This window comes from Cariama cristata, unplaced genomic scaffold, assembly GCF_000690535.1.
Source record: "Cariama cristata isolate BGI_N322 unplaced genomic scaffold, ASM69053v1 scaffold39586, whole genome shotgun sequence".
NCBI classification, from domain to species: domain Eukaryota; kingdom Metazoa; phylum Chordata; class Aves; order Cariamiformes; family Cariamidae; genus Cariama; species Cariama cristata.
Window position 1 is genome coordinate 1,217 of NW_009624532.1, and position 26,989 is coordinate 28,205.

A 26,989-nucleotide genomic window follows, 5' to 3' on the forward strand; every position below is an offset into this window, starting at 1 on the left:
CTACTATGTAAGCAGCTAGCAATTGATGATGTGTCTGTCAGTTCCACAAGCACTAAAAGGAATCAAGTTTATGTGACTCTTATGGGAGAATGAAGCTAAGCCTGAATCCTCAGAGGTGTTTAGCTGTCTAATTCCCATTGATTTTAATGCAAATCGAGTACATAAATGTCCCTTGTGAATCTTTGTCATTGTTCCCAGGCTTCTCGATTGCCTGGCTTCCTAAAATACCGCAGTGCTGTGCTATGATTGATCACTTCTTCCGACGGACAGAGTTCAGAAAAAGAAGGTCGTGGTTATGGTTGTGAAAGCCCTAACACCTCATGAGACAAATTATAGCTTCATGCTGAAGTGTTCTACAAAACTGCTGTTTGTAGCTGTTGAATTCTCCTTTTTCTATTCTAGCCGTTTCATCCGATGGTGAATTTGGAATGCTCCAGAGATTTTCGACCATTTCTGTGTGCCCTCTATGCTCCTGTGTGCATGGAGTATGGCCGTGTCACTCTCCCTTGTCGCAGACTCTGTCAAAGAGCATACAGCGAGTGCTCCAAGCTCATGGAGATGTTTGGGGTCTCTTGGCCTGAGGATATGGAGTGCACCAGGTGAGTAAATCTGTTTTTTTCCGAATCCCAGGATAAAATTTTAGTATGATCTAGGATGTTTTATGATCTGAAACAGACGTTTTAAATGTGTTCCATTACAAGTGCCCTTATTTTCCCTTCCATTTGTGTAACAACCTGTTTCCTGGGGTGGAAACTGAGTTCATATTTCTATCATCTACCGAAGAGATAAATTGAAATTTCTGTGGGCAATTACTGTAAACTGCATATGCATATTCTTAAACTAATGAATATACCTGTCCATTTTTCTTCTTCTTTGTCATTTATGCTGACCTGGTTTTGTCTGCTATACCGAAGTTTAATAGGTGATACTGCTATGAATTTCTCTGAGAGTTAGGCAAAATTACATATGCTAGAGATTGATAGTCTCTTTTTCTGAAGGGGGAGCTGGCTGTTTCTGATGAGTGTGTAAAATCTCAACACTCTGTTTTCAGAGCATCTACCTCTTGTTGAGGTAGTAGTATCGGTGCTCGGTTGGATTTTTGGTCTAACTAGCTCACCGTCCTGTCTGATAGCAGCTAGTACAGTTGCTTAGGGAAAGGTTTTAAAATGTTCTATCAAGTCATGCTTCCTCAGGCACAATAGTCTCAGTTTACAGTAAGCCTAAATTTCTAGACTTTCTGAGGTGGATTTTGTATCGTCACCTTTATGCTTAAAGCCCCAATGGGCCCCCTTGTCCATTATTTCTCTGTTTTATTTTTGAACCTATTTTATAGTTTCAACATCCACTGCATTCTGGGACAATGAGTTCTAGAGTTTGTTTAAACATAGTGTAGTATTTCCTGGATTACCCATTATTTGGATTGTCTTTGCTTTTGCTCCAGTTAGTGCGTCTAAAGTCGGACATATAAATAAGCTAGTCTTTGCAAAGTATGTGTGTATTTCTTGTAAATGATTCTTTTCTTATGTTTTAGATTCCCAGATTGCGATGAGCCATATCCTCGTCTTGTTGACCTCAATTTAGCTGGGGAGCCCACAGAAGATGCCCCAATGGCAGTACAGAGGGATTACGGTTTTTGGTGTCCTCGGGAGCTGAAAATAGACCCTGATCTGGGTTACTCTTTCCTGAGGGTACGGGACTGTTCCCCTCCTTGCCCAAATATGTACTTTCGGCGTGAAGAGCTCTCCTTTGCTCGCTACTTCATCGGAGTGATCTCCATCGTCTGCCTTTCTGCTACCTTGTTTACTTTTTTAACTTTTCTGATCGATGTCACAAGATTTCGCTATCCAGAAAGACCGATAATATTTTATGCTGTCTGTTACATGATGGTGTCATTAATTTTCTTCATCGGCTTTCTGCTTGAAGACCGAGTAGCATGTAACGCATCTAGCCCTGCCCAGTACAAGGCTTCCACAGTGACTCAGGGCTCTCACAACAAGGCTTGCACCATGCTTTTCATGGTGCTCTATTTCTTTACCATGGCTGGCAGTGTTTGGTGGGTCATTCTTACCATCACGTGGTTCTTGGCAGCTGTGCCAAAATGGGGCAGTGAAGCAATCGAGAAGAAAGCATTGCTCTTCCACGCCAGTGCCTGGGGCATTCCAGGAACTCTAACCATCATCCTCTTAGCAATGAATAAAATTGAAGGTGACAATATTAGCGGCGTATGTTTTGTTGGCCTCTATGATGTGGATGCATTAAGATACTTTGTACTTGCACCTCTCTGCCTGTATGTTGTTGTTGGAGTTTCCCTTCTGCTAGCTGGCATTATCTCGCTCAATCGGGTTCGCATTGAAATCCCGTTAGAAAAAGAGAACCAGGACAAACTAGTGAAGTTCATGATCCGGATTGGCGTGTTCAGTGTTCTGTACCTCGTGCCACTGTTGGTTGTAATTGGCTGCTATTTCTATGAGCAGGCTTATCGAGGTGTGTGGGAGACGACGTGGATTCAAGAGCGCTGCAGAGAATATCACATCCCGTGTCCCTATCAGGTGAGGAAACTGATATGACTTATTCAGGAGTGCAGAAAATGGATAACGAGGGGATATGTTAAGACTTACTTGTCATTCCTAAGTGAAAGTGCTATTCTTGGTTCTTGCCATACTCAAATTATTTGGATAATGCATTAGGCCTTCTGGAAGCCTAGGTATTATTGGAAAAGTGGAGGCTTGCATCAGCTGCCTGATGGGGTTTTTTTTTGTGGAGTTTCTGGGCTGTATAGGACCTATACAGGATATAAAGATGCTATTGTAAACCAACTTCAAAACCAGCACTTAATAAGTTTATTTTTGGTCATTAGAGACATGTTAGAAGTTTTGCTCTGAAGGAATTTTGGCATTTAAACTGAGTTGTCATCAGCCTGATTTCTGCTTTTTCTGTTTTTTGTTGTTCCTCTGTAACAGTTTTGTTGCTTTGATTAGCCTAGAGGTTTTCTGCTCATTTTAGAGCAGTCTATGCACATGTCAGAAACGTCTATATAAAATCTTACTTGAAGTGTCTTCTGAAGAAAACCAGAGCTTACAGCTCATCAGTTTTGGTGTTTTTCAAGAGAAATACGCTTACCTGCTCAATTTGTTTAATTGAGTTGTCAAGGAACAGAAGCCTCTAAGAGCACTAGATATCAAACTGTCCTCTGTTTACTTCAGCATTGTGCTGGTGCGGTTGCAAAGAAAGTATTGTAAGGATTAATTCCTTGAAGCCTACTTTCCTTTTTGAGCCAAAGTGGCAAATTGGTTTTGGAATGATATTGCATAGATATTTTCTGCATCTTATTTGAAAGCAACTTTATTTCAAGAAGGTTGTACAGCAAGCATCTATTATATAGCTGCACACACAGGGGTATAAAAAAAAAGTTAGTATTTTGGCTCTAAAGCAGTTAAAACACCAGCTGGATCATCAAAGCTCACATTTTAATGCAATAAAATATCACTTAAAGGTTTGGCTTAGTCTATATAGCTTGATAATAATCCTTTTATTACCTTTTAACCCTTTTTATTGTTTTCTCTGTTAGATTTTTATTAGGGTGTGACTCTTCCCTCCCGTCCAATGTGTGAGCATTTTTATGGCAGGAAATATCTGTCAGTGGGTGTGTTCAGTTTCATTTACTTGATTGAGACTTCAGTGCTGCAGGTTTTAATATGTTAAACTGACAGATGCTTAAAAAGAGAGGAAAAGAGGGACGTGTGGTTTTCTCTCAGTTAGTTTTGAATACCCACCATATGCCAATCTAAAATTTCTATAAGAATCTATAAAATTAAAAGGATATTGCTTTCTCAGAATGCTGAACAAAATCTATGTTAAACCTTGAAACCTCTGGTGTCTAAGAGCTAAAATCCTGGCTAGTGAAAGAATGAAAACATGTAGTAAAATGCTACTCAAACCTCTAAAAAACTGTTAACATAATGGCTCAGCGGGAGTCAAAAGAACAATAATGGTCTCATTCACATCAAATTGGGTTGAAGGACCCGTAGACCCTAAGGAGTATTAGAAGGGTTTTTCTTCTAACCCATCCAATTTTTTTCCTTCAACTGAACATGCTTCCCTGATTAAACTATCCAGACTTACAATTGAAACAGATTTACAAAGCTGTGGGGAAAAATAACTTACATCATGCTACTAAAATATACTATTATATTAGGGGAAAATTTAAAGCTTTGTGGAGAGTATCACTCACTTGCAAAATAAGACCATATTTTTTCTAAGCCTTGATGTTATTTAACTTAACTTCAAATATTTGAATATCAGTTTCTGAGATTAGACTCTCCTAAACTGAGAGCTGTAGTTGGTTCCACAGTGGTCATAGGTTTTATGTACAAAACCTACACAGGGCTGTGGTAGTTGGAATTTGCTGCTTGCATAGGCACAATTTTTCCAACACCAGCAAATCTGAGGTTAAAAATTAATTAGTCCATTCAACCGTTACATCAGCTCTGCCATCAGAGGATGATGCCACAATAACTCTTTCTGGAGAGTTGCTAATGGGGGAGTTGGAGTATGCAGCTGTTACAGACATGTCTCCCTGCCTCCCTCCTGTGGGACTGCTTCATGCGGGCGATACCGTGGGGTTAATAATTTGCTGCAGATTCTCCTGGCTGCTGCTAAACCAGAGAGCCTCGGCAGCTGGTGTTCACATGAAAAATAGACATCGTGTTTGTTTGGCTACCTAAAGGGCTAAATACTTACAAAATGCAGGAAGCAACAAGATACCTTGATGCTTTGATCTTGATTTCTGGCTACCTGGGTGTTTCCTGGGTTGACCTGGCTACGTATTATTGTGGTTATTTGTCAGACCTGAGAGGCATCTGTTGCTTTCCTTGTGAAATAAAAACTTTTTTGCCACAAAGACAGGAGATCAATATCCCACTATTCCCTCTCTTTGAGGAGTAAGCGCAGGGAGAAAAGGAGCTCATATTACCTTACCTTGCCCTCAGCGTCCACCATGCTCCAAGTTTCTGGGAGACACGAGGAAGGAGGGGAAGGGTTTGTAGAAGCTGGCAGGAGCCCGCTCCCCATGAGCACATCCCAGTCCTCAGTTTTATGTAGCACCATGGGCTGCTGCAGTTCAGGCAGCAGCTTTAATCTGTTGCTGGGCAGCAACAGGAGGTAAAACAGGCAGCAGTCCTCCCTCTCCTACCGTGAGGGCTCAGATGAGCTCTGCCATCAGCCATCAGACGTTGAGTGGAGTGAATATTGTTTCCTTGAGTCTCCTGTAGAAAGGAAAAAACAACTACTGCATTGAGAGGTGAGGTTTATTTACAGTAGATGCAATGTATCTAATATGATTAAGAAATCTAGTTGCACTTTCCCCGGTCTAGGGGAAGTGCGTTCTTTTTTGTGGATGTCAACTTAAATGGGCAACTCGGGGAGTTGTGTTTTGTATCAGCCTGGATAAATCTCTTAATTTAGTTAACAGTATCAAGGTTGCTATATTAGAGCATCCTTCTTTCAGTATGAATAATGGCAAATTGACTAAGGTGTTACCACAAATAATTATTTTTATCGGTTCTGATGCTAGGACCATTTGCAGTAATTGCAGTGGTGTAATCCTTCCAGTCAGTATTACTTCTCTGTGAAATATCTGCTCACAGTGGCCTAAAAATGTCTTAACCCATCCGCCTCCATTTTCACTGCAGTCGGAACTTTTCTCTTTTTCTGGAGGGGGAACAGTGCCTTTGTAATCTACTTTCAGCGCAGTAATATTCAAATGAGGAGCTGAATTTTATGTTTGTATCCCACTTGTCACTCATTGCCTTAAAAAATGAATTCATGCTTGGCCTCAAAAAATGGGTTAATGTTTCTGTGCAAGAGGAGTTAATGAATGGAAAATGAAATTAATTTTCACTAGCTATAGAACCTGGTACCTGCATCATAAACGTGGGATTTTAACTGGGCTATGTGCATTACATGTTCTTCAGGTCAGACTTTTATCTCGTATAGAATCTTTTTTATGAGAGTATAGCACAAATTTCACATCAAGGTAAAATGCAGAAATGAATGGAAAAAAAGCAGGGGAGTGTGACACAATCCAGTCATGTAATAATCACATCTAGTCATCTCTTTTGCTATGGCTGAAAATACATACTTTACTGCTTCTCCTCCTGCTTCTGTTTCTAACAGTGGTGGTTCTACAAATACCATATCATCATTGTTCAGAGGGCAGAGCCTTGGAACACAGAGTTGGATTTTTGTAATATCGGGCTCAAGGAGGGACGTCTGCGTGCCCCTATTGCTGTTCAGTGTGGTGATCATCATCATCTCTCCAATAATTTCACCAAGTTCTTAACAAGTTCTTGGTACTGGTTTGGCTTTTTAGTCTGCAGTCCTGACCCAATATTAGCTTTCAAAGTTTGTCTCTTTCCTCTCTTCGCAATTTCTGCCTTGGATCTTGATGGAGCATGTCATGCTATGGGAACTAAATCAGATGAAGTGGTAGACTGCGATAAAATGTTGGCCAGTCGCTTTAGAGAAGCACAGAATCGCTGAGGTTGAAGGAACCGCTGGAAATCATCTAGTCCAACCCTCCTGCTCAAGCAGGGTCAGCCCAGGACTGTGTCCAGTCAGGTTTTGAATTCCTGTTGCCATAAAAGCTGTAAATTCCTTTCTATCAGACATCTAACCTCAGATATGGCTGATGAAAGGTAGAAAGTAGGGTAAAAGGGAAAAACAAAAACTTTGAAGTGCCCTTAGCTGTTGTTATATATTCTCGTCCTCCAGGCACCACCGTGTTTTGTTCTTTACAAGGAGAGTGTCAGAGTTTTGTTCCTCTTGGAAATTACAAAGGCAAAGTGGGACACAGTGACCTGCCCCAGTCTATGAAAATATGTCTCCGAACTGGGATGAATTTGGCTACAAAGTGAAACAGATCCTCAGCAAAGTCTGTCTCCAAAGCTGGTTGTAATGTACGTTTCTCTTACGACAAGTAGGAGTTCAAATGGTCAGTACAGCTTTTCTAGCCCAGAGAAAAACAAAGGGCTGCATCAAGCCAGAAACATTCAAAGGTGGAAGACAGTGATAATTGTCATCTTCCCAAGACAAGGAAACGTGTCTGCTTTCTTGGGATGGCAGAGTATGATGTTAAAAGCTTTTGCCTCTTTTTTTAGTCCCATAATTGAACTGCCTAAGGTAATTTAGGCCTGGAAAGGTTTATTGGGCTGAACCACAAAATCAGATTTCCTGCAAAGTAAAGAGGGTCCTGAGCTAAGATTCGTTTCTCTTAAATCCAAATGTAAATAGACTCTCCACAGTTTTCTCGAATGCTTCAGGGCTAGGAGAGGCACTGTGCTGATGGGAGAGACATCTAATTTAGATAATAAAGAGGAAAAAAAAAGAAAAAGAAACTATTTCAAAGACATTTGCTACCCTAGTGGGAGTCCTTGCGAAATGAAACTAAGCAGTATGAATTACCTTTGCTTGTGGTCTGATGATATTCGTAATTTCCCTACTCACCTGGCTTCACTGGATTAAAAGACCTTGGTGCTGGGAGTGAAGGTGGTGCTCCCCACTTATCTTTTCAATGTTATTTAGAAGAACGGAAGCAGATGTGGGTAGCACATTTGATTTACTGCTGATGGGGGAGAGCTGATAGCAGGGTGAGTTTAGAACAAATTGCAAACTCTGATTTTGTATTGGAAACTTTCTTATTTTTCATTAGGAGCTCGGTTTTGTGCTGGATGGTGAATATCCATCCAGTCTTGCTCCATCATTGTTGTAATGTACTCCAGGTAGATTCCTAAGCCCAGAACCAGAAGTAAAAATAGTGATGAGTACATTTAGACATGGAAGACATTGCAATGTATAGATCCAGCTATAGAGTCTGTTTGCAACAGACTTAACCAACGTATGGCACTGTGCCTGTGCAGTGTCTTCTTCACTGTATCCTCTCTTTTTAAGCTTTGGGCTTGACCTCATATAAACCCGTGGACTTGCAGAGATAAAATAATGGATGTGAAAATCAAGAACAGCTACTGAAGGAAGCATTCATTTACCTAATTTCAGATGTCTCCATCTGAGCCAGGCATCCTAGCCTCCTTTTCTAGCTGAAGCAGAGAAATGGGCATTTTTATAGTGATTCATTGGACATTCAGATGAATTGTACCCTGACTTAATTTGTTATCTGTTTGAAGAGGTCACATTTGCTCTTATTGGCTATTTTTATGATAGGATTTTTGCTACCAAATTCTGGGGAAATTTTTTGGGGGGAAGGGGTAGGAGAGGTTGGGGGGGGGGGATTTGCAATCTGTCACCTTCAAAAATCAGAACACACTTTCTAGATCCTGACCAGTCTTGGCTTGAATAGCAGTCATTCCTGAAAGAAAACTTGGTAACAATGTGTTTTGCTCATTTTTGAAGAAAGGTCATAAATAAGCACCTAAGACCACATTACGTGGAAGGACAGAGGCTTGCATTTGGGAAGACCACAGACAGATAGTTTTCCTTTGCTAAGCATCGTATAAACATGCCTCATCTACTGACGGGGAAGACTTTTTGTGCAAGAACAATGAGCAAAACACAACTATTTTTGCAAATGTAACTTTAACCGCGTTCTTGAAGCAGTTACTATGCTTATCTCTTTAAATCTATTTTCCATCTGATCTTTGCTTTAAAAAAATAAAACTGCCTTGATTTTTAAGGACTTAATTATTAAAAGCAATGCTGTAAGACGATGAAATACCGAATATCATTTCTATCAGCAGCGAAAATAGACAGTCAATCCAGCCAATTTTTTTCCTCTTCGCTCTACCTATTTCACTCCAAGACAGGGCCCCAGTCTTGCTGTGTAATAATGTCAAATGGGTTTTTACTGAAGATGGGAGTTCTCACCCACTCACTTCTGTTCATTGCTGGTGTCGGATAGAGAAGAGAAGATTAATTGTGGTTGCCTAAGATACCAAAAGCGTAAATGGAAAGAATGTTTTGTTAATAGTACCTCTTGTCTGTCAATGGCAGTTATGTGTATCTACTACAGGCACAAAGGAAAACAAAGTACAAGCTCACTAATATCTTTCTGTTAATATTGAAATTATACCGCAGTACAGATTATTTTAATGCATTATTTGACAACTAACGTTGGAGAAATGGATTTTAATATTAGGATTAATCTCTGTCATCTGCTGATAATTTTGGCTCAAGAATTTGTCAGTTTTCTTGTTTCCCATTTTCACAAATGTACTTTTTGATCTACTCATAGTTAATTTTTTTTTTTACTGTAGATTTTCAAGATCATTTTAGATATCTTAAAATTAACACTGTTGCAATAATAATCTCTTCATTTCAGACTCATTTAGGATCACTAACAACTATAAATTTCTTTGTTTTGCATCCTTTTTAAAGGTTGCCCACGTAACAGGGGTAGGGGTAACATTTTCAAGTGCGTTTCATTCCCACTTGGCATGGCTTTGTCCTTCCTTTACGCCTGGTGCCCTCAGCAAACACCACAGGAACGTTACGGAAAGCAGAGGCTACGCGTAGCCGTCTCGCAGAACCCTTTCAACACGGGGAAGCTTTCTTAGAAACAGGTGCCAACTGAAAAGCGACTATGGTGGTAAAGTAATGGTAGGCTGAGAGCCAAGAGGATGGGAGTGTTTAGTCATCTGCTCTCCTGAATATTGTATCTCAGAGTGCCTACTTTTAAATAAAATTGGGCAGAAGCAAAAGAGACGCTGAGACAAGCTGCTGTAAGTTCCAGCTCAGGTTTTGCAGCTACGTCTCTTTGTTTCTCCCCCATCCCCCTGAAAAAGAGAAGAAAACCAGGCAAAATGCCTTACTTTATGAATTGTATTTGTATTCAGTTTTTATAGTACTTTCCCCGCCCCGGACTCTTAATAGACCTTTGAGTTTACTGTAGAGATTTTAAATTTTGTGATGGCAAAGTTGACTCACACGCACTTAAGAAACGCTCTTGTAGCAGGCTGTCTTTTCCCATGGCTGCGTTGTGGGTGAAGTGTAGCCCCTGTTGACACAGGCTTTATTTTCATGCACAAGTGCTTTAGAACAATTGCACACGCGGACCAAAGAGAAGAAAAGATGGGGCTTGCAAACATCTTGCCGAAAACAGTGGCAGGAAGTAATTGTTGAGACGTAGAGTCTGCGTTTTTGGGGTGCTGATTAAATTGAGATGGAGTTTCCTCATTTTTATTGGCTGCAATGTACGGCATTTTCCAGTTTTTGCCATTTTCTCCACTAATCAGGGGTGTTGCCGCTCTCTTTTTAAATACAAAATGTCTCAGCTGTTTTGCCATCTGTGTTACAGGGGGTCTTCAGCAACATGCGGGGGAGTGCACTAAGCTGGATACAGAAAAGAGGCTTTGTTAAGAAATGTCTTAGCGCCGTTTGTGTGTGGCAGAGGCATAAAGAGAATATATTGAGAGATGTCTATAAATCTAGATTTCTCCTCCCCCCTCTTTCATTAGTTATTGTTTAGAATTCTTCTTAGAAGAGGTAATGGATTTGCTTAAATCTGCCCTAAGGAATTGCTTCTTGTTGAATGCAATTATTCTGTCCTAAAAAAAAAAAAAAAAGAGATTGAGGTTAAAAACATATTTTCCATATTGCTGTTTACTCAGAAGAGACTGAGCAAATCTGAATTATGAGTTAGGCTTCTTTCGAAAACAAAAGTAATGTCAGCTCAGAACAGCAGCATTAATCACAGTATTACACTGTTTCCTAGCAGTGATTCAGTTAATGTCTCCTGGTTTAGATGTTTAGGAAAAAGAATACATTCAAGGAAAAGAATATACTCGAGTTAATGTCTCAGAATTCTCCTTTTCAGCCTTAGTAATGTCAATCCCGTCTCCTCCTTGCAAATCCAGGCCTTTGATAAATCCTACACAGGATGCAATGTGTTCTCTTATCTCACCTCGGCATGTATGCAATTTCCAGTCAATTAACAGACTGAGTGAAAGCGATCATTTCATTCACATGACTCATTTCTGGCTGGTTTTTTAATTGGATTGACTGAGCTAGAGCCAAAGGGAAATGTTGATTTCTCAACCATTATCTTCAGGCAGGTTGATTTGTACTTGTACCCAAGTATGACTCCTCAAGGTCATCTTCTTCTTTATTTCTTTCTTTTTATTCAGTGTTTTGCTGAGGGTAATTTGCCAAAGGAGGTCAGATCTTGGTGGTTTTGAGTTCTCAGTTTCATTCCATTCTCTTTTTAATAAGCATGCTTTATATCTAGAACAGCCCTTAACTCTGATTATTAAGGAAGCTCTCTTTTTCCACCGACTCTTTTAATTGCTATTAAAAAGACAACAAAAACTAAGTTAGGAGGTCTGATTTCTCTGGTTTTGAAGCACCAGTCACTCTTAACTGCCAGAATTGAATGTTGCAGGACGTATGTTAGGAAATCAGTCACCTAAAAAAAGATATATCTTTTCATTTTAAATAAATTAAAGGAAATTGCCTATAATTTGTCTTTGAAAATTCTGAATAGCAGTGCATTCATTAATAATTATAACTCTTTCACTGGGTTTCAGAGTTGCTTTGAGAGGTTGGACAGTCATGTGAAAATAGCTGTAGACCAGCCTGCAAAGAGAAAGTCTTTAATGGGGTATTAACTGTAGATCTCTGCCAAAATCTCAGCCGATGCTGAACCTCGATGTTTGTAAATCCAAATATTCTGCACCCAAGTGAATTTCGGTAAGATGGCTTTTGTTGTGCTCGCTGTAGCCTTCCTTGACTATTGAATGCCTTGTCCCGTCAGCACAGAAGCACAAGGTACAATACATTTCAGAGATACTGCGCTTCTGTGCATTTATTCCTAGCGATTCCAGAGTATCATTATTACTTTCAACAAATTTTTAGAACTTCAGTCCTGGAAGGGTACTTACATTTCAGCGTCCTTGGTCTCAGGACTAAGCAGCTCTGGCAGTTATACTGCTGACAATAGGTTTTCTTCTGAAAGCTTTGGCTATTCAAGAAATGATGATTGTAGTCACCGTATCTATAATGCCGCTGGGCATAACGTAAGCAACCAGCGCCTGCTGCGAGGCTTTTGGGGGGTGTGCGTAGTGCTGTAACGTAAAGCAGTTCAGAATAGCAGTCTGTAAATACACAAATACAGAAAGGCGTTTACTCTCTCCGTTAAAACAATTTGTTTCTAGACCTGAAATCGGTACTATTAAGTAAAGACTATACTTAAAAATAATAGATCTATTCTTGTGATGGAATATCATGAGATATATGAACTAAGTTCACCTGTAAGACAGGTCCAGATCTCTCGGACGTGTTCTGTATGTGCCTTGACCTTGGTAAACATCTGCTTAGCTTAGGCATGGCTGGGCTAAATAGCACGAAAATGTAACAAATACTTGCAGATTTCAGGTTTGGTTTTTCTTTTACATTATTGGTATGAAGAAACAGTGCTCCCAGCATCATCCTTCTTTTAGTGCTTTTTTCTTAATAGAGAATTACTCTGTTTCCTAGAAAAGTAAATGCAGACAAAGAGTACAGTATCTCTTCCCAAGATGTATGAAGGTTTGCTTTCCACGTGAGCTAAGCCCACTCAAGAATCACGTGCAGCTTCAAAATTCAACTGAGGAACATAAAATTACTTTTTTTTTTTTTTTAAGAATCTTTTAATACAAATAAAATACTGTATTTGAGTTATCTAACAAGCTGGATTATTCACGTGTTTTCCATTAACAGTTTATATTCTTAGGAGTACAGATATATTTTTACTTGTCTTTTGTTTATACATTTTTTCTTTTGACTAGTTTCTGAAGTCATTATATTTATTTCTTTAATGTTCAGTTATGTTAAAATATCTGTTATGCTGAAAAAAACTAAGAGCAGTGCCTATTTCGCATTTTCACCATGAAAGAATCAAAGTATGAATGCAAAACTGATAAGCAGTATCACAAACTGGTGAGTATCAAAACTGATAGGCAATGTCAAAACTGATGAGCTGTGTCATCTTCCAGGACGTAGAACATTCACAGATCAGAGTTCTGCTTTGACCAGACTACGCTGCTCCTCGTGTTTGAAGTTTGGGACTTGTCTTTCTAAAAATGCATTGTTCTATGGGTTTAAGAGCTCAGCTTTAGTATATGAAAATACTTTTCATCTCTAGTCCTGAAGCAGTTCTTTCCGAGAGAACTCAGAGGAGTTTTAAGTAGAAATAAGGCATTAAGAACTCTTGTTTGATTTTGATATTTGATTATATTATACTCTTGTATTTATTTGAGAATAGCTGAGAGTAGAAGGGACCTGTGGAGATCGTGTAGTCAAGCTCCGGCTCAAGGTGAGGTCACCTAGAGCAGATGGCTCATAGCCGAGTCCAGACGAATTTTTAATATCTCCATGGGCGAGACTCCACAACCTCTCTTGGCAACCCCTTCCACTGTTCAATCACCATTACAGTATTCAGTATTACACTGTAAAATTTTCTCAATTGACGTAATAACCCTGATACCAAATTATTTTTCAAATATTCTGTTGAACTAATTTTTTAAAATCAGATAATGTAAATGATCATTACTATTATTCCGTTCTCACTATAACTTGAAAAAGAAAGCCTTTAGGCTAATGAGCATAGTTTCATTCTCCATGTTTATGGAGAATAAGAAATATTTTATAAATACCATGTTTGCTACAATAGCTATTTGCTGCTTCTCCCCTAAGTTCTGTACTTTGGCTTTAAGCTGTGGTTTGGCTATTATTTGCATCTTTACAGAATTACATGAATCTGTTTCTTTTAACTTCATCTCCAGCGATTTCACGGTGTGGTAATTACTCATTCTGAACCATTTTTGGAGCAAATATATTCTCATGTGCAACTCGTTTTTCCTGTATGGCATTATGTGACTGATGGCATTGTGTTGGACCAAAAAAGTCTGTAAGAAGACAACAACAATAAATGAAAAGTAATGAAAGGGTGCCAGGAATGAGGTTCTGTTAGAGCTTGTCTTTGGAGGAGGAGGATGTAAGACTGTACGCAGCCTTGCAAAAGAAAAGTAAGAAGGGATGCAGTTGCAGTTTTAGAAATCAGTAAAGGACATTAAAAAAGAGCTGTTAAAGTCAAATGGCAGTGCTGGCTGAATGATAACGTGGTCATGAATAAACTTCAATTGGAAATTAGAGAATTACTTGATGAATTGAGGCAGGGAGCTCATGATTTCAGGATCTAGCTGGCTAACTGAATAGCTTGTGTGCCATTGCTGGCTGCAGCAGGGGAAGACTTGACTTGACCAAGGCTGTTTCTTTTGTTCTGTATTCTTCACGCTAAGTGTCTTCATACAAGTAGTGGGAGTTTATTAATGGGTGTATTTTCCAAGCCTGGGTTGTAGTAAGCTTGCAAGATTTTGTTTTGTAAGAACTGAATAAAATCAAGAAAGAATATCTACTGCCAAACTAGATATCAAGGCTGCAAGAATTTTAGTCCAAGTACATTTTTAGCAGCAGAGTTGACAGAAATCAGATTTTCTGATTCATTAGCATTTGGGTTTTTTTTCTGACTTATTGTTTGATTCCCAATGAAGTGCTAATATCTGAAGAAAAAAATGCTATTTTTTCTGAATGGCCACAGGGAGCTGCCAACCTCTCTGGCCATGGGACAACTCTGCCAAATGCAACCTATCGCAGTGACCTCTCACTATCCCTCATTTGACAGATTTGCCAATAATTTGGGTAGGCATCTCTTTAATCTTGACTTAATCACTGTGAAAGGTAAGTATATCAAGCAGTGTGTGGTGGGTGCCAGCAAAGAAGCATTTACTGATAAAATTTGTAAGTTTATTGACCCGTTTTAGCCCATGCCAACCGCAATCCCTGTTTGCCCAAAGACAGAACACTATCTGGTATTCTGCCCAAAGACAGAATACTATCTGGCCATCTGGTTCCACAACAGGGATGAGGACAACTGCATGACATTTTTTTGGGTGATCATTGGGATTTAAGTATGAGAAATCGTAGTAGTCCGGGTTTGTTTCATCCTTTGTGTTGGACACCTTTGGGTGAGTCACGCCTTGACTTGAAGTGATACTTTGTCACTTTGATCCGTGCGTTAGTCACAGGTCCATAAGGGAAAAAAGAATTTATGGGTCCTTGGACCTGTTCTGTCAGCTCATCCGAAAGGGGTTATTTGGGAGAGGGACTGAAATGGTCCAAAGTGAGGAATATGTTCAAGAATTCTGATGTGATTCTTTTATCCCAGTGAGAAGAGGAAAGATAAGCTGTGCTGGGACAAACAACTGTGTGGTAGGTGGGGACTTGTTTGGTTTTTTCTCTCTGCAGAGGACACCCCACTTCAGCTTGTACATGCCCGCAGGAGAAGGAAAGAGAGGTCCGAGACTCTCATGGGTAGTATGCTCAAGCAGACTTGCTTTTCCCATGCTTAATGCCTGGCGTTATTGCGAAGAGACTCGTGGTACCAGTTCCTCATCATGGTAAAACTGAAGGCAGGTGCTTGGGCAATATCTCTAATTACAAACCATGGCTAGCAGTTAAAAAAATTAGTTGCTGTGATTGAATGCTATCTTCCGTTCCAGGATAAAGCCACAAACTACCAGATATCCTGATAGCTGCACTGAGATTCAGCTTTCCCTTGATAAACAGGGTGTTCTCCCAGAAGTAGTCTCCTGAAGCTGCAGAATCAACCTGTCCCAAGATTGTTGTGAGATACCCGTAAGGTGATCAGTGAAGCTGTAGGCTTCTCCATTCCCGTCCCATGAAGGCGAGAGCAGTTAGCATCAAGGTTCTCGATGGTTGCTGGCTACTGACACCGTGACTAACTGCAGGGCCTGAAGGGCAGAAGCATTGGAGGCGAGTTTAAATTAGACTCTAGGCATGAGTCAGGACCTTTTCAGTTGTCCTCTGGGATCCCTTTTCAAGGAGACAGATGAAGAAAACCCTGCAGCATTACCTTGTGAGAGGCCGCTCTCTGCTGTGTTATTCTTTATTCAAGCTATTTTCCCAGTACGTGATTATACTCCAGGGTGTTACCCTGGCACAACGCAGACAAAGGATGACTTTTGGTGAAAACCAGTGCAGTTCTTCTAGGAACTTGATGGTCTCTTTCCCATATCTTTCTTTTCCGTAACATGCCAGAGAAACTCAAAGAGAAATTCTTCTAAAATGTAATTCATTGCATTTTAAGTGTTCTGTAGAGGCAATTTTTGTAAGAATATTTTTTTTTTAGGCACTTACACAGAATTGAATTCTTGAAAAAAATGTATAGCAGATGAGTTCAGCATGGTGAGATGGATCTGCAGTGCCTGGGCTAACACTTAACTTCTGTGGTGAATAAGTTTCCTCCAGAATAGCCTGTATCCCATTAAGATGGTAATTTTATAAGCTTTTATTACAGTGTCTTATTTATTTTCAGCTTGGGTTAGGTTTCGAAGCTATCTGTTACTGGCCCAAGTCTTGCATAGGCTGATCACTTCGCTTTAATTTCCACTCTGGGTATATAGCATCTCGGTAGTTATTAAGTAAGTCTGGAGAATAGTTAGTAATGCTTTTTCATAATTGTTCTCGCAATTTAATTGTTTTAATGTGAGCCAATGGGCAAAGTTAATGCATGGTGCTTTCATGCTCCTGCGGCTGAGGAGAGCAAGAAACAAAGAGCATCCATGCAACAGTGCAGAGCTGCGCCTTCAGAAATCCTGCCGTCTGAATGACCGTATTTATTCTGCCTGGAATAGTCTGGATATCTCGTGAGCCATGTGGCTTTTGGTATTTAGAGCCAGAAGAGTTTCCTTTTGTTTCTTTTGGATGCAGGGAAGTCTTCTGATCCTGTTGAGACTGTTTCACACAGACTTGAGTGATTCTGAAGCTTCTGAAGTATGTATCGGCTTTGTCGTTAGCTCTTAAATGAGGGCTAAATCAGGTTAGCCGTTACCTTTTTTTCAGGTGCTTTTAGTTTCTCAGTTCTTCAGCTTTCACAGCCTAGTTGCCAGAATGGTGGCCTGGATTTGCTCGTTGGATAAGAGTAAAACAAGCAAGTTGCAAGATTTTAATAACCTGGAAAAATAATTTTATTTTACAGTGACAAATGCTGCTACATTTTACTGGGAAACGAGCAGTGTGAGTATAATATTCTAAGTCTGAAAGCAATGACAGTGATAGAGATGGTTATGAGAGTGTTGGATCAGATTCCCTTTGGTCTTTCCCCCACTTCTCCCATTTTCAACAAAAGGATGGGTTAATTTGAATTTCATCGCTTTTTATCCTTAGGGAAATATGAAATGATCAATGTTATTGTGGAAGGGTGCCCCAAAGGAGGGGGACAGGTGTTGTGTTTGTGCTTTCACTTCACATATGCAGCAAGCTCATTAATTTGCAGTTTCATACATTTTAGTAGGAAGGGGCCACTGGTCTCTGTCACTGAAAAGTGACTGTGATTGATCGTTCAGGGGCAGAAGGGGAAAATATTCGGAAATTAGTTATATAAGCATCTTAAATTAACAGTGTGCCTACAAAGAAGCGTTGTTCGTCCCTGGAGGAATGCTGAAATTGATGTTTTTAACCTCCTTTCTGAACACCTGCCACTGTGTGTTTCAGTAGGGAAACAACGCATTCAAACGAATGTCTTTTTGTATTCGCTGAGGAAAGTACATTGCTGTTTGATGATCTGTACCAACCCAGCTGCTACACCAACCCAGCAGATGGGAGGGAAAAAATGGGTTACAGAAATCTCGCTATCGCATGTGCGATCTTTGTATCCGACAGAACTTGTTTGTTGGTCTTCACCAGGTGAAACATCGGTGCCTGTGCTGCTTGCGAGACGTGTCTGGACAGAATAGAGCGGAGCGTAGAGCTCACAACCCAAACCCCTGTGTCTACCTCTCGTTGACTATTTTTCCTTGTTAGCTGAATGCCTCCGAAGGCCTAGAGCTGCACGGCAAGACAAATGCAGTTCAGGGACTTAGATCCGTGCAATCTGGAGTTGATGCAGGTGTCTGCATGCAGCTTTCCAATCACATCTTCATATGCGGCTGCCTTTGCAGCAGGTCCAACTCAACGTGCAATGAACAGGCTGTCGCTCAAGTACGATGCTGACTGATTCGTGCCGGCTTTGCTAAATTGCCAAGTTCTCATGTTGCTAGAGTGCATAAGCCCCGCTTGCATCTCCAGGAAAGCGATCGGGTGTGAAGGAAAATGGAGAATCACCACCAGTATTGTCTTTCCTCTAGGAGAGGTTCTTATCTTGGAGGACATCGCCACTGGCTGCCTTCTGGTCTCTGTTTCCTTGACACTGTCTGCCCTCATGGAGAGGCAGCTCCTGATGTTCAGAGCAGACCAGCGTGCTTGTAAGACAGGCTTTTATCTAGAAAGAAAGATATTATCACAGGTTTTTAAGGCTCAGAGGAGATCTACGGTGTCTCTAGATTTGAGTCGGTGGCTTGCCAATGTATGAGGTATTTTGAAAGCCTTTGATACATGATAATGAGGGCAGCGCTGAGGTTAACAGACGTAAAGAAGGGTCTGGCAATAGTGCCAAGCGGGAAACAGAAGAAATGATTGAATTAAATTACTTAGTAGATGTTCACAGTTACTGTTTCAGCTGATAACCCAAGTAGAGCAGGCCTAAACTGTAGTATTAGTTTAAAGGTTTTTTTTTTTCCTCACTGGCTGCATCTGCAGTGGAACTCAATCTCTAATATTAAAGGGATCGCTTTTCTAATGGGATTCATGCTTCTCCATCTGTGCCTAAAAAGCCAATAATATTTGGGAGCTGTTATTTTATAGCTGAAACAGTGTTCGCCCTCTATTTTTAAATGCACGTTGGGACTTTTTATTAGCATTTCACAACTTGGCTTACTTGCAGAACAAAACTGAAAGTTGAAGTTAATGCTCACACAAAACTGATTTCGAGGGAAATTACTGTAATATATAAACCGCGGCTAACGTTGAAGCCCTAAAATAGACAGCTAAGGTGAGCTGGATGGTGCTGCAGTTGCAGAGAGTATTTTGTGTTCAAGTACCCCTTTAGATCCCTCCTTTGAAAGCTGAATATCTAAAACTCCTTCAGCCTTTAAACCATTGGGGGAGGGCACAAGGATGCCCCACGTCTCTACAGGAAGGGTAGACGGATGTGGCATGTCACTATATGAAAGTTATTGCAGTACATCAATAACGTGTTGTAACCCAAAAATGTAACAAAGAGTGCCTTCAACATACCTTGATAAAATACTCTTTTTAATTGTAGCTTCAGGAGCTATAGACCATGCGCTTCCCAAAGCACAAACAATGATAGACTGTATTTCTTAGGCTCTTTTTTTTTCTTGTGCCACTAAGAGTGTGCTTTTTATGATATTTAACAGTCTATCTCCTGAGTAAATTGCAACATAATAACTACTAGGAGTGCTTTGCTTGCATTGTAATTGTATAAAAGAAGAGGAAATTCTGCATAGGGTGTTCACATTACTGATTTTTACTCCTTGTTATTACAGTATTTGTTATGGGTAGTTACATGGAGCTCAGCATAAGTCAGCAGCTGTGGAGGGTTTTGTAGAAAAATAAGAGACGAAAATACATTTTAAATTCTTACTAACTGCATTTCACTTTCTTTTCCTCCTTTCAGTTATGTCAATAGTTCAGCTTTCAGGGATGTTCATTTAAGAAACTTCAGTATTTGTAGCAAACCATCAATGCTCTAAGTTTACCCATTTTCTTCTTGTTCTCATGAAAGAGCTGCCCCATTTTCATTCAAAACTTCTTACTGGAGAGAGATTATCTTTGAGAATACAATTTTAAAAGAAAAACTTGTCTTCGTGTTCTTGCCATCTATCAGTTTCCAAATTGTATTTTCCACCACGCTTCAATTTTCGTACTTTTATAATGACAGCCATTTTCCACTCAACGTTGAAATATTTCTGTTAGAAAGAACAATAAATACATACCATTTCTTTAGATGTTTCCCAATATCCTCACTTTTATGGAGGTATGTAGACCCAGTTAGTGCTTAAAGAAGTTTGCATCTGTTTAAGCTCAAACATATTTGCTTATATTCTGAATTTTTAAAAACACAGACGGAAAGTGCATCAAGTGACCTTATTACATAAGCATGGACGGCATCAGGGACCTGAGTGTCTCATTTGTCGATTAATCAGTCTCCCCATTTTTCTTAATTTCTGTTATACCCAAAATTTGGGTAACTTCTCTCTTGCCTCAAATTGGCAAAAGGCTTTCTGCAAAGAATCAAACAAAGCTGAGCTAACGGGCTGGAGAAAAGGAGAAAATTGTCATCTCTGCAGGCATGGGAGGATGGTCTTCTACAGCATCTAGGGCCGCATTATACGTTCCCTGCATCATCTTCTCTCTCCAAGAAGATAAATACAAACTGGGGATCTTGTCCAGTTTTCACTGTCATCTTCAGTGGTGGTTACACACGGAGATGTCATATGGTTTTAAAGAAGTCTGGGATTTACTGAAGTGTCCTGTCTCCCCTTTTAGTCGTTCAACTGAGACAAGTTGTAAAAATTAAGATGCTGAGTATTTTAGAAGTGTGGACAGCATTACAGCAGCAGCTTTTTGTCTAAGTACTCCCCTAGAAAATTACTGAGGTTTCATGTGCTGGAGTTGGATGCTTCTGGAAGAGTTTGGGTCCTGCATGATGAATTCATCGAGAAAAAGAATTGCAAGTGATTTTGTAATGCTGGAATTGCTGCCATTGGTGCTTCGGCCGATCCATACTTGCCTCAGTAGTCCTAGTTACCCGGATTTTCTCAGCAGGAGGCATAAATAGTAATAGGCAAACTGAGCTTTGGAAGCCGAGGGTATATAAAAATGGTTTTAAAATAGCAGAAGTGCTACTGAAACAGTTTCAATGTTATACTCACTGTCAGTGGGGATTTCCTATAAATAAGGACCCTTATTTCTAGAACTATCAATGCTGTGGTGGTGTGGCAAAGCAGATCACATTGGCAGATGCTTTTGGAAAATGTTTTGCATTTGAGTAAAGTGGTGTGTGAAGTTTGAATATTCCAGGTCAAATTATAATTTCATGTATTGTGAATATATCTGACCACGTTGAAGTCTGCAATACTTTACTGTTGTAAGTTGTATTTTTTCACTCTTCCTAAATAGCCAGGGGGGCAGTGTAGCAAAAGGGAAAATCCTGGATTTAGGTTTTGAGGGTGAATACAAGTGAGCTTTGACGCAGTTTTGCTGCTTTTAAAAACTGTGCGACCTCTTCTCTGTCCTAATGAAAGAAAATGGCAGCGTTTCGGGCTTGGAGTTACAGGAGTGCCGTGCTTCTGGGAAATGGGCTTGGAGGCTTTGGGTTTAAACACCTGGTATTTTCAGTTTTACAGGCCTGGAATAGTAATTTCAAGTTTTATTTTTCCTCTGTTAATTATTAGGAATGTCTCATAATCCACGGGTACATGTTGTTTAAAACAGGTGCAGTCACTTTAGTATTAATGATCAGTGAGTCTAATATGTGTTACTACTTGAATTGCTTGCTTTGTGCAAAGAGGCTTATTTTCAAGAAATGTATGTAATGATATTTAATAACTTGCTTTGCCAAAGAGTAGGACGTTCCTCCTTTCACCTGAAAGTATTTCTTATATGTATTTATTTTAATGATTGATTGCTTGAAATTATTTATAGCACAGTGCATGAATATGGTGAGCCAGAAGCTTTGGTGTCAAGTGATTTACTATATTATCTTCATGGAAGTAATATAATTTACTTAGTGCAATAGGGATTGGTAATATATTCAGTATGGGATAGTACGCATCACAGCACCTGATTTCTGTTGGCTCTAACATAAAGCGGTATGACTCAGTCAATAAAATAAAGATGTCCTGTAGTACAGTGAGCAACTGAAAGCTTTAGCGCTGGAACTCTTGTTTCATTCTTAATGGAAGAATCAGAATTAAATTCCCTTCAGGCCAGTAGTTATACTGGGGAGACTTGGCCTAGCAGACAAGCATTACATGTAAAAATTTACCTGAATATTACCTTCATTAAGAAACAATGAATTTCATCATTTATTCCACCTAATGCCACATTTGCACATTATTAAATGAGATAATAAGGTTAATCTTTGAAAGCTTAATTTTGTTGGATAATTTTTTATTGGGTAATTGTTCATGTTGTGTTTTTTTTTAGTGGAATCTCAGATTGACTACAAAACCACCTAGAAAAGCCTTCAGACTCATTTTGCATGGTTAAATGGTTGCAAGCATAGGAAGGTCCATAGTGTTGTCAAAGACCCTTCAACATCGGTGTTTTTCCTGGGGCAGAGATTGATGGAAAGCATCCTAAGCAGTGCTGAGGAAAGAACTGACATGGGGAGAGCCTTGATCCCACTTCATATGAAGATGAACTCTAAGAAACATCTCATAATAATGCTCGTTGTGTTTCTGCATTTAATTGAAAGACGGACATGTAATTACTGAAGACCGATATCGATGGTCCTGAATTGTTGTCATGTTCTAGCCTGCCACAGTTGCACTGTGTCATTTTGGGCAAGACACTTAAATCCCCATTTTCCATCTACAATGGTGATATTATTAAAAATGGGTAATAATACAAAGTATTAAAACAATGATTGCTGCATTTTCACTGGTCCATATAGAAGCCGTGTTGCCCTTCAGCATTACGTGGTTGGAAAATCATGGGGAATGAGCCTACTTCTGGCAAATCATCTTGACACAGTGGCTACGTTGAATTCAGATGTTCAGTTTGGGGAAAAAAATGGTTCTTGATGTTGTTTTAAGAGATTGTATACGTGTTTCTACGTTAATATAGGTTTGTGGGATCAGAGGGAAGCTCCGTCGTTATCAGCATCTTTTGTAAACTGGTAACACTCAACCTTCAAAGATGCCCGTCCCCACTATTCTTGTTTGAAAGTTATTCCAAAATCTTGCTCCTGTAAGGACAGCATTTCGTCATGGCCCATGCCGTCATATTTCGTTCTATTGCTTAGCTTAAATACTCCTAGGTGGTTTTTTCCCACATTTCAGTGTTTAGATATTTCATGTTATACAGCAATTTTTTTTTGACGTCTTTGAGTCTCCATAGGCCAGACAAGTTTCCTGCAAGGTAGGCTGCCTGTTCCCTGTCATCCTCCTAGCCCTTCTCTGTACCCCTCTGTTTTCCAGGAAGAGGAATTCAAACTGAATTCAGTATTTCAGTCTCGCTCTTACCGTACCGAGCAGTGCTCCCCTGGCTTGAAAGGGCTTGTTTGATATTCTCTTCTGTTTTAAACAGGCCGGTAGATATCCAGATTGCTTTCTTATTCTTTCTTATTCTTTTCTTATAACGTTTTTTATCAGCTGTGTCACCATCAATATCAAAGCTGTTGCTGCAGGTGCTGCTTGTTGGAAAAAGACTTCATTTCATGAGCATGTCCCCACATGAAGGCCAAGACCTCACAGCAGTTGAATCTTTTGTTTTACTCAACAGCGGGCTGTACAACACACTCGGTCATGCTCCCTAGAGCCACGAAACAAAGGAACCCTGTTGATGTTTACTTTGGCTCAAGGCACAGACTTATTTTAAATGAGTTAATAAATGGAATAGTGAACTATGATGGGTTGTATAATCTTCTTTTCTCTTTTTTTCTCTCTAGGTCACTCAGATGAGTCGTCCAGATTTGATTCTTTTTCTCATGAAATATCTCATGGCTTTGGTTGTTGGGATACCCTCTGTCTTCTGGGTCGGAAGCAAAAAGACCTGTTTTGAGTGGGCTAGCTTCTTCCACGGACGCAGGAAAAAAGAGTGCGTGTTGATATCTAAGAGATAAACTGGTTGAGTACTTGCAAATAATCTCCTCTTGCATTGTAGTCCTGGGAGAGTATTTTGGTTAGTTTTTCGTGGAGGCAAAGACAGGAACAGATAGGGCAGTTTTCTCGGAAATCTCTCGCTATCCAAAATAGAGCAAGGAAGGACAAGACAAGGAACAGTTCAAAAAAACTCTGAAAAACTGTCGCTTATTTTTCCATAATTATCCTTTGGTCCCAGAATCAAATCTACATTGCTCCACCTGTTTTCAAAATATTTTTAACACGAATTAGCATTCAGTTGAATACAACAACTTCTCTGCCATTTACTGAGAGGTGGGATGAAAAGGTTTTATTTATAAACGTGCTTATCTAGTCAACTGAATCAGACCTTTAAACTGAAATTAAATGTTAGTTCTTTTCACCATGACTGCAGTTAAAAGCAATTATCTCTGTTTTAAATCATCCCTTATGCATTAGTGCCAAAGCACAGTTTGATAAAATGACAATAAGAATGTCTTATAGCTTCTGGAAGTTGAAATTAATTTAGACTAAGATACGGCACAAATTTAGGGACAATCTATATGACTTTGTAATAGCTATGAATAGCTATTTTCATAATCATAAATATTTTTTAAGTAGACGTTTCAAAATAGATCCACAAATACAGCCAGCCTCTAAGTGACTACTCCGTGACTTTGACTTGTCCATCCTTAGCAGCACTGGCCTGGTGCTGAGCTTACAGTAAAATTACCTTCTGTAAAGTGGGAGTACATTTGTCTTTATTGGAAAGATGACCTACTAAGATACGCACAGGGTTAACAACAACTTAATATGATTTTAATACATGCACATACATTCAGGTAGGATTTACAGAGAGGTGACGTACTAGTTTGGTGGGTGGAGGACAGGAACAGAGTCAGCGAAGGCAGAGGAAGCTGTTTTACAGGACTGGCTATCTCGGGGAGAGCTGGGTGCCTCCGGGAAGTGCCGTCCCCTCTCCTGGTGCAAGCAGGCAGCAGAGGAGCTCCCACGCACGGCAGCATCTGGCGGGAGCCAGATTCCTTTTTTTTTTCGTTGAGCGGTAAGAAGCAGAGCTGATAAAACCCTCCCTCCTTAGGCAGCCTGTGATCCTCTGTGAGCAGGAGAATTAAGAGGCGGAGCTAGCCAGGAGGGGGAAATGGAACATGAAAGAATAGGATAGAGAATGGGAGGGGAGGGGAAGACCTCCCACAAAAAAGAGATTTAAAAAAAAAAAAGAATGTAGAGGTTGTGATCGCACCTCCTTTTATCGTGCTATGGTAGAGCGGCCAAGTGTGTGCCCCTCTGCCAGCCCTTCCCAGCAAGGGATTTCAGCAAAGAGAGAAGCTGTGAGACTGTCACCGCTGATCTAAGGGCTACAGGCCGGTTGCTTGTGCATCACTGTAGCTGTTGTATTGCGTCTGGTGTTCTCCTCCTGCTGCCTGTTTTAATCCAGATTTAACTGCTCATTTGAGTGAGGAAGCGGCTTCCCGTGTTCCCTGAGAGGCAGTTCCCTGGGTCATCTCAGCTTGCTGGGTCACAGCGCTATCCCAAGGATTTCTCTCCTAACAACATTCGCAAACTAAGGCCATAACAAATACACTGCAGTTATGCCACGTGTCCAGGCTAGGGGGTCAGGTACAGGGAGTGGGAAGGATTCAAGAATATGAACTTTGCTAAAATATCCAAATGTCAAGGTGCGTCAAAATTTGGCAAATGGGGACGTTGTAATGTAAATAAACGGTCTTATTTGCCAAGCTGTAATATTTGTCCGCTCTGTTTGTAAAATAGTTACAGTGCTGTTAGTGCCGTCGCTTTTATATTGCAGTCATTAACGGTAACGACTCCAATTGCATGTCTTGTTCAGAGTTGTCAACGAGAGTCGTCAAGTGCTGCAAGAGCCAGACTTTGCTCAGTCTCTTCTGAGAGATCCCAATACCCCCATCATCCGAAAGTCGAGAGGCACCTCTACCCAGGGCACCTCGACTCACGCCTCCTCTACCCAGCTGGCGATGATGGACGACCAAAGGAGCAAGGCGGGCAGCGTCCACAGCAAAGTCAGCAGCTACCACGGCAGCCTGCACCGATCGCGTGACGGCCGGTACGACTCTTCTCTTTAAACTCTTGTAGAAAATTGGACAAGCCTCTGCTAGCCAGATGTTTGGCCGTTGCATTGCTAAAACTGGAAGTTCTGCTAATATTTACTTTCTCTGATCGCATCTCCTCTCCCTGAAGAGGAAAGAGAAAAAAATAGCATGGTATTTTCAAAGTCTACACTAGTCTTCATGAGTTACACGGCGTGAACGTGTTCAGTGCTGGTTTTCCCGCAAAGGCGGTGAGCTGTGTTACATCATCTGAGTGCATGGGCAAACAGATCTGTCCCAAAGTCAGCTTAGTATTTTTGTGGCTGCTTTTGTCCGTGTGTAAATTGATTTTGTTTCTGTAAATAGTCCTGGCCCTGCTGAAGTAAACAATGATAAAAGTTACCCACGCTAACGTGAGGTGCAGTTAAGGTTTACAGCATAACTTATCATCGAGTATTTTACTCACCTAATTACCAATACTGTACGTAGCGCTGTAGTACGAACCAAGCTGCATAAGGAGTTGAAACAATTTGCCTGGGGCTGTATAAGCTAAATGGCTGAGCTAAACAGAGAACGACTTTTTTTCACAAAAGCAGAGGGTTTGTGTGCGTGTGCATGCACATGCACCGAGATTTATTTACATTCCTTCATGACTGCGGCGGTAACAATAGTAATAATTGTCCTCCATTTTTATAAATTAGGTACACTCCCTGCAGCTACAGAGGCGTAGAAGAAAGACTACCTCACGGCAGCATGTCACGACTGACTGATCATTCCAGGCACAGCAGTTCTCATCGGCTTAACGAACAGTCACGTCACAGCAGCATCAGGGATCTCAGCAGCAACCCAATGACACACATCACGCACGGGACCAGCATGAACCGCGTTATCGAAGAGGATGGCACCAGCGCTTGAGCCGCTTTTATCGGAAAGGAGTAGACGACGCGGTTGCACGGCTCGCGGTCCCTTCCTCAGTGATGTGATAACGCTCAGTATTAACCATGCCTCTCATCGGGTGCTGATTTTGTGCATCAGGAAGCCGAAACTGGCTTCTTCGTGTTGAAGCCGGCGTTCTTGTACTCGCATCAGAGCTAGAGTGTTCAGCAATCTTGAATTACTGAGTAAAAAGCTGGTTGCCTCATTTGACCCTAT

The 26,989-nt window shown here is 40.5% G+C and overlaps 1 protein-coding gene across 1 annotated transcript; it reads left to right on the plus strand.

The window, feature by feature from the left end:
• Positions 1-402: 402 nt before the first annotated feature.
• On the plus strand, positions 403-26,752 carry FZD3 (frizzled class receptor 3; the record flags this gene model as incomplete). The annotated part of the gene is made up of 5 exons (XM_009703203.1): positions 403-599; positions 1,532-2,549; positions 23,582-23,730; positions 25,621-25,854; positions 26,539-26,752. Coding segments are annotated over 5 exons (1,812 nt in total), but the record flags the coding sequence as incomplete, so codon positions are not given.
• Between the last annotated feature and the right edge of the window lie 237 nt (positions 26,753-26,989).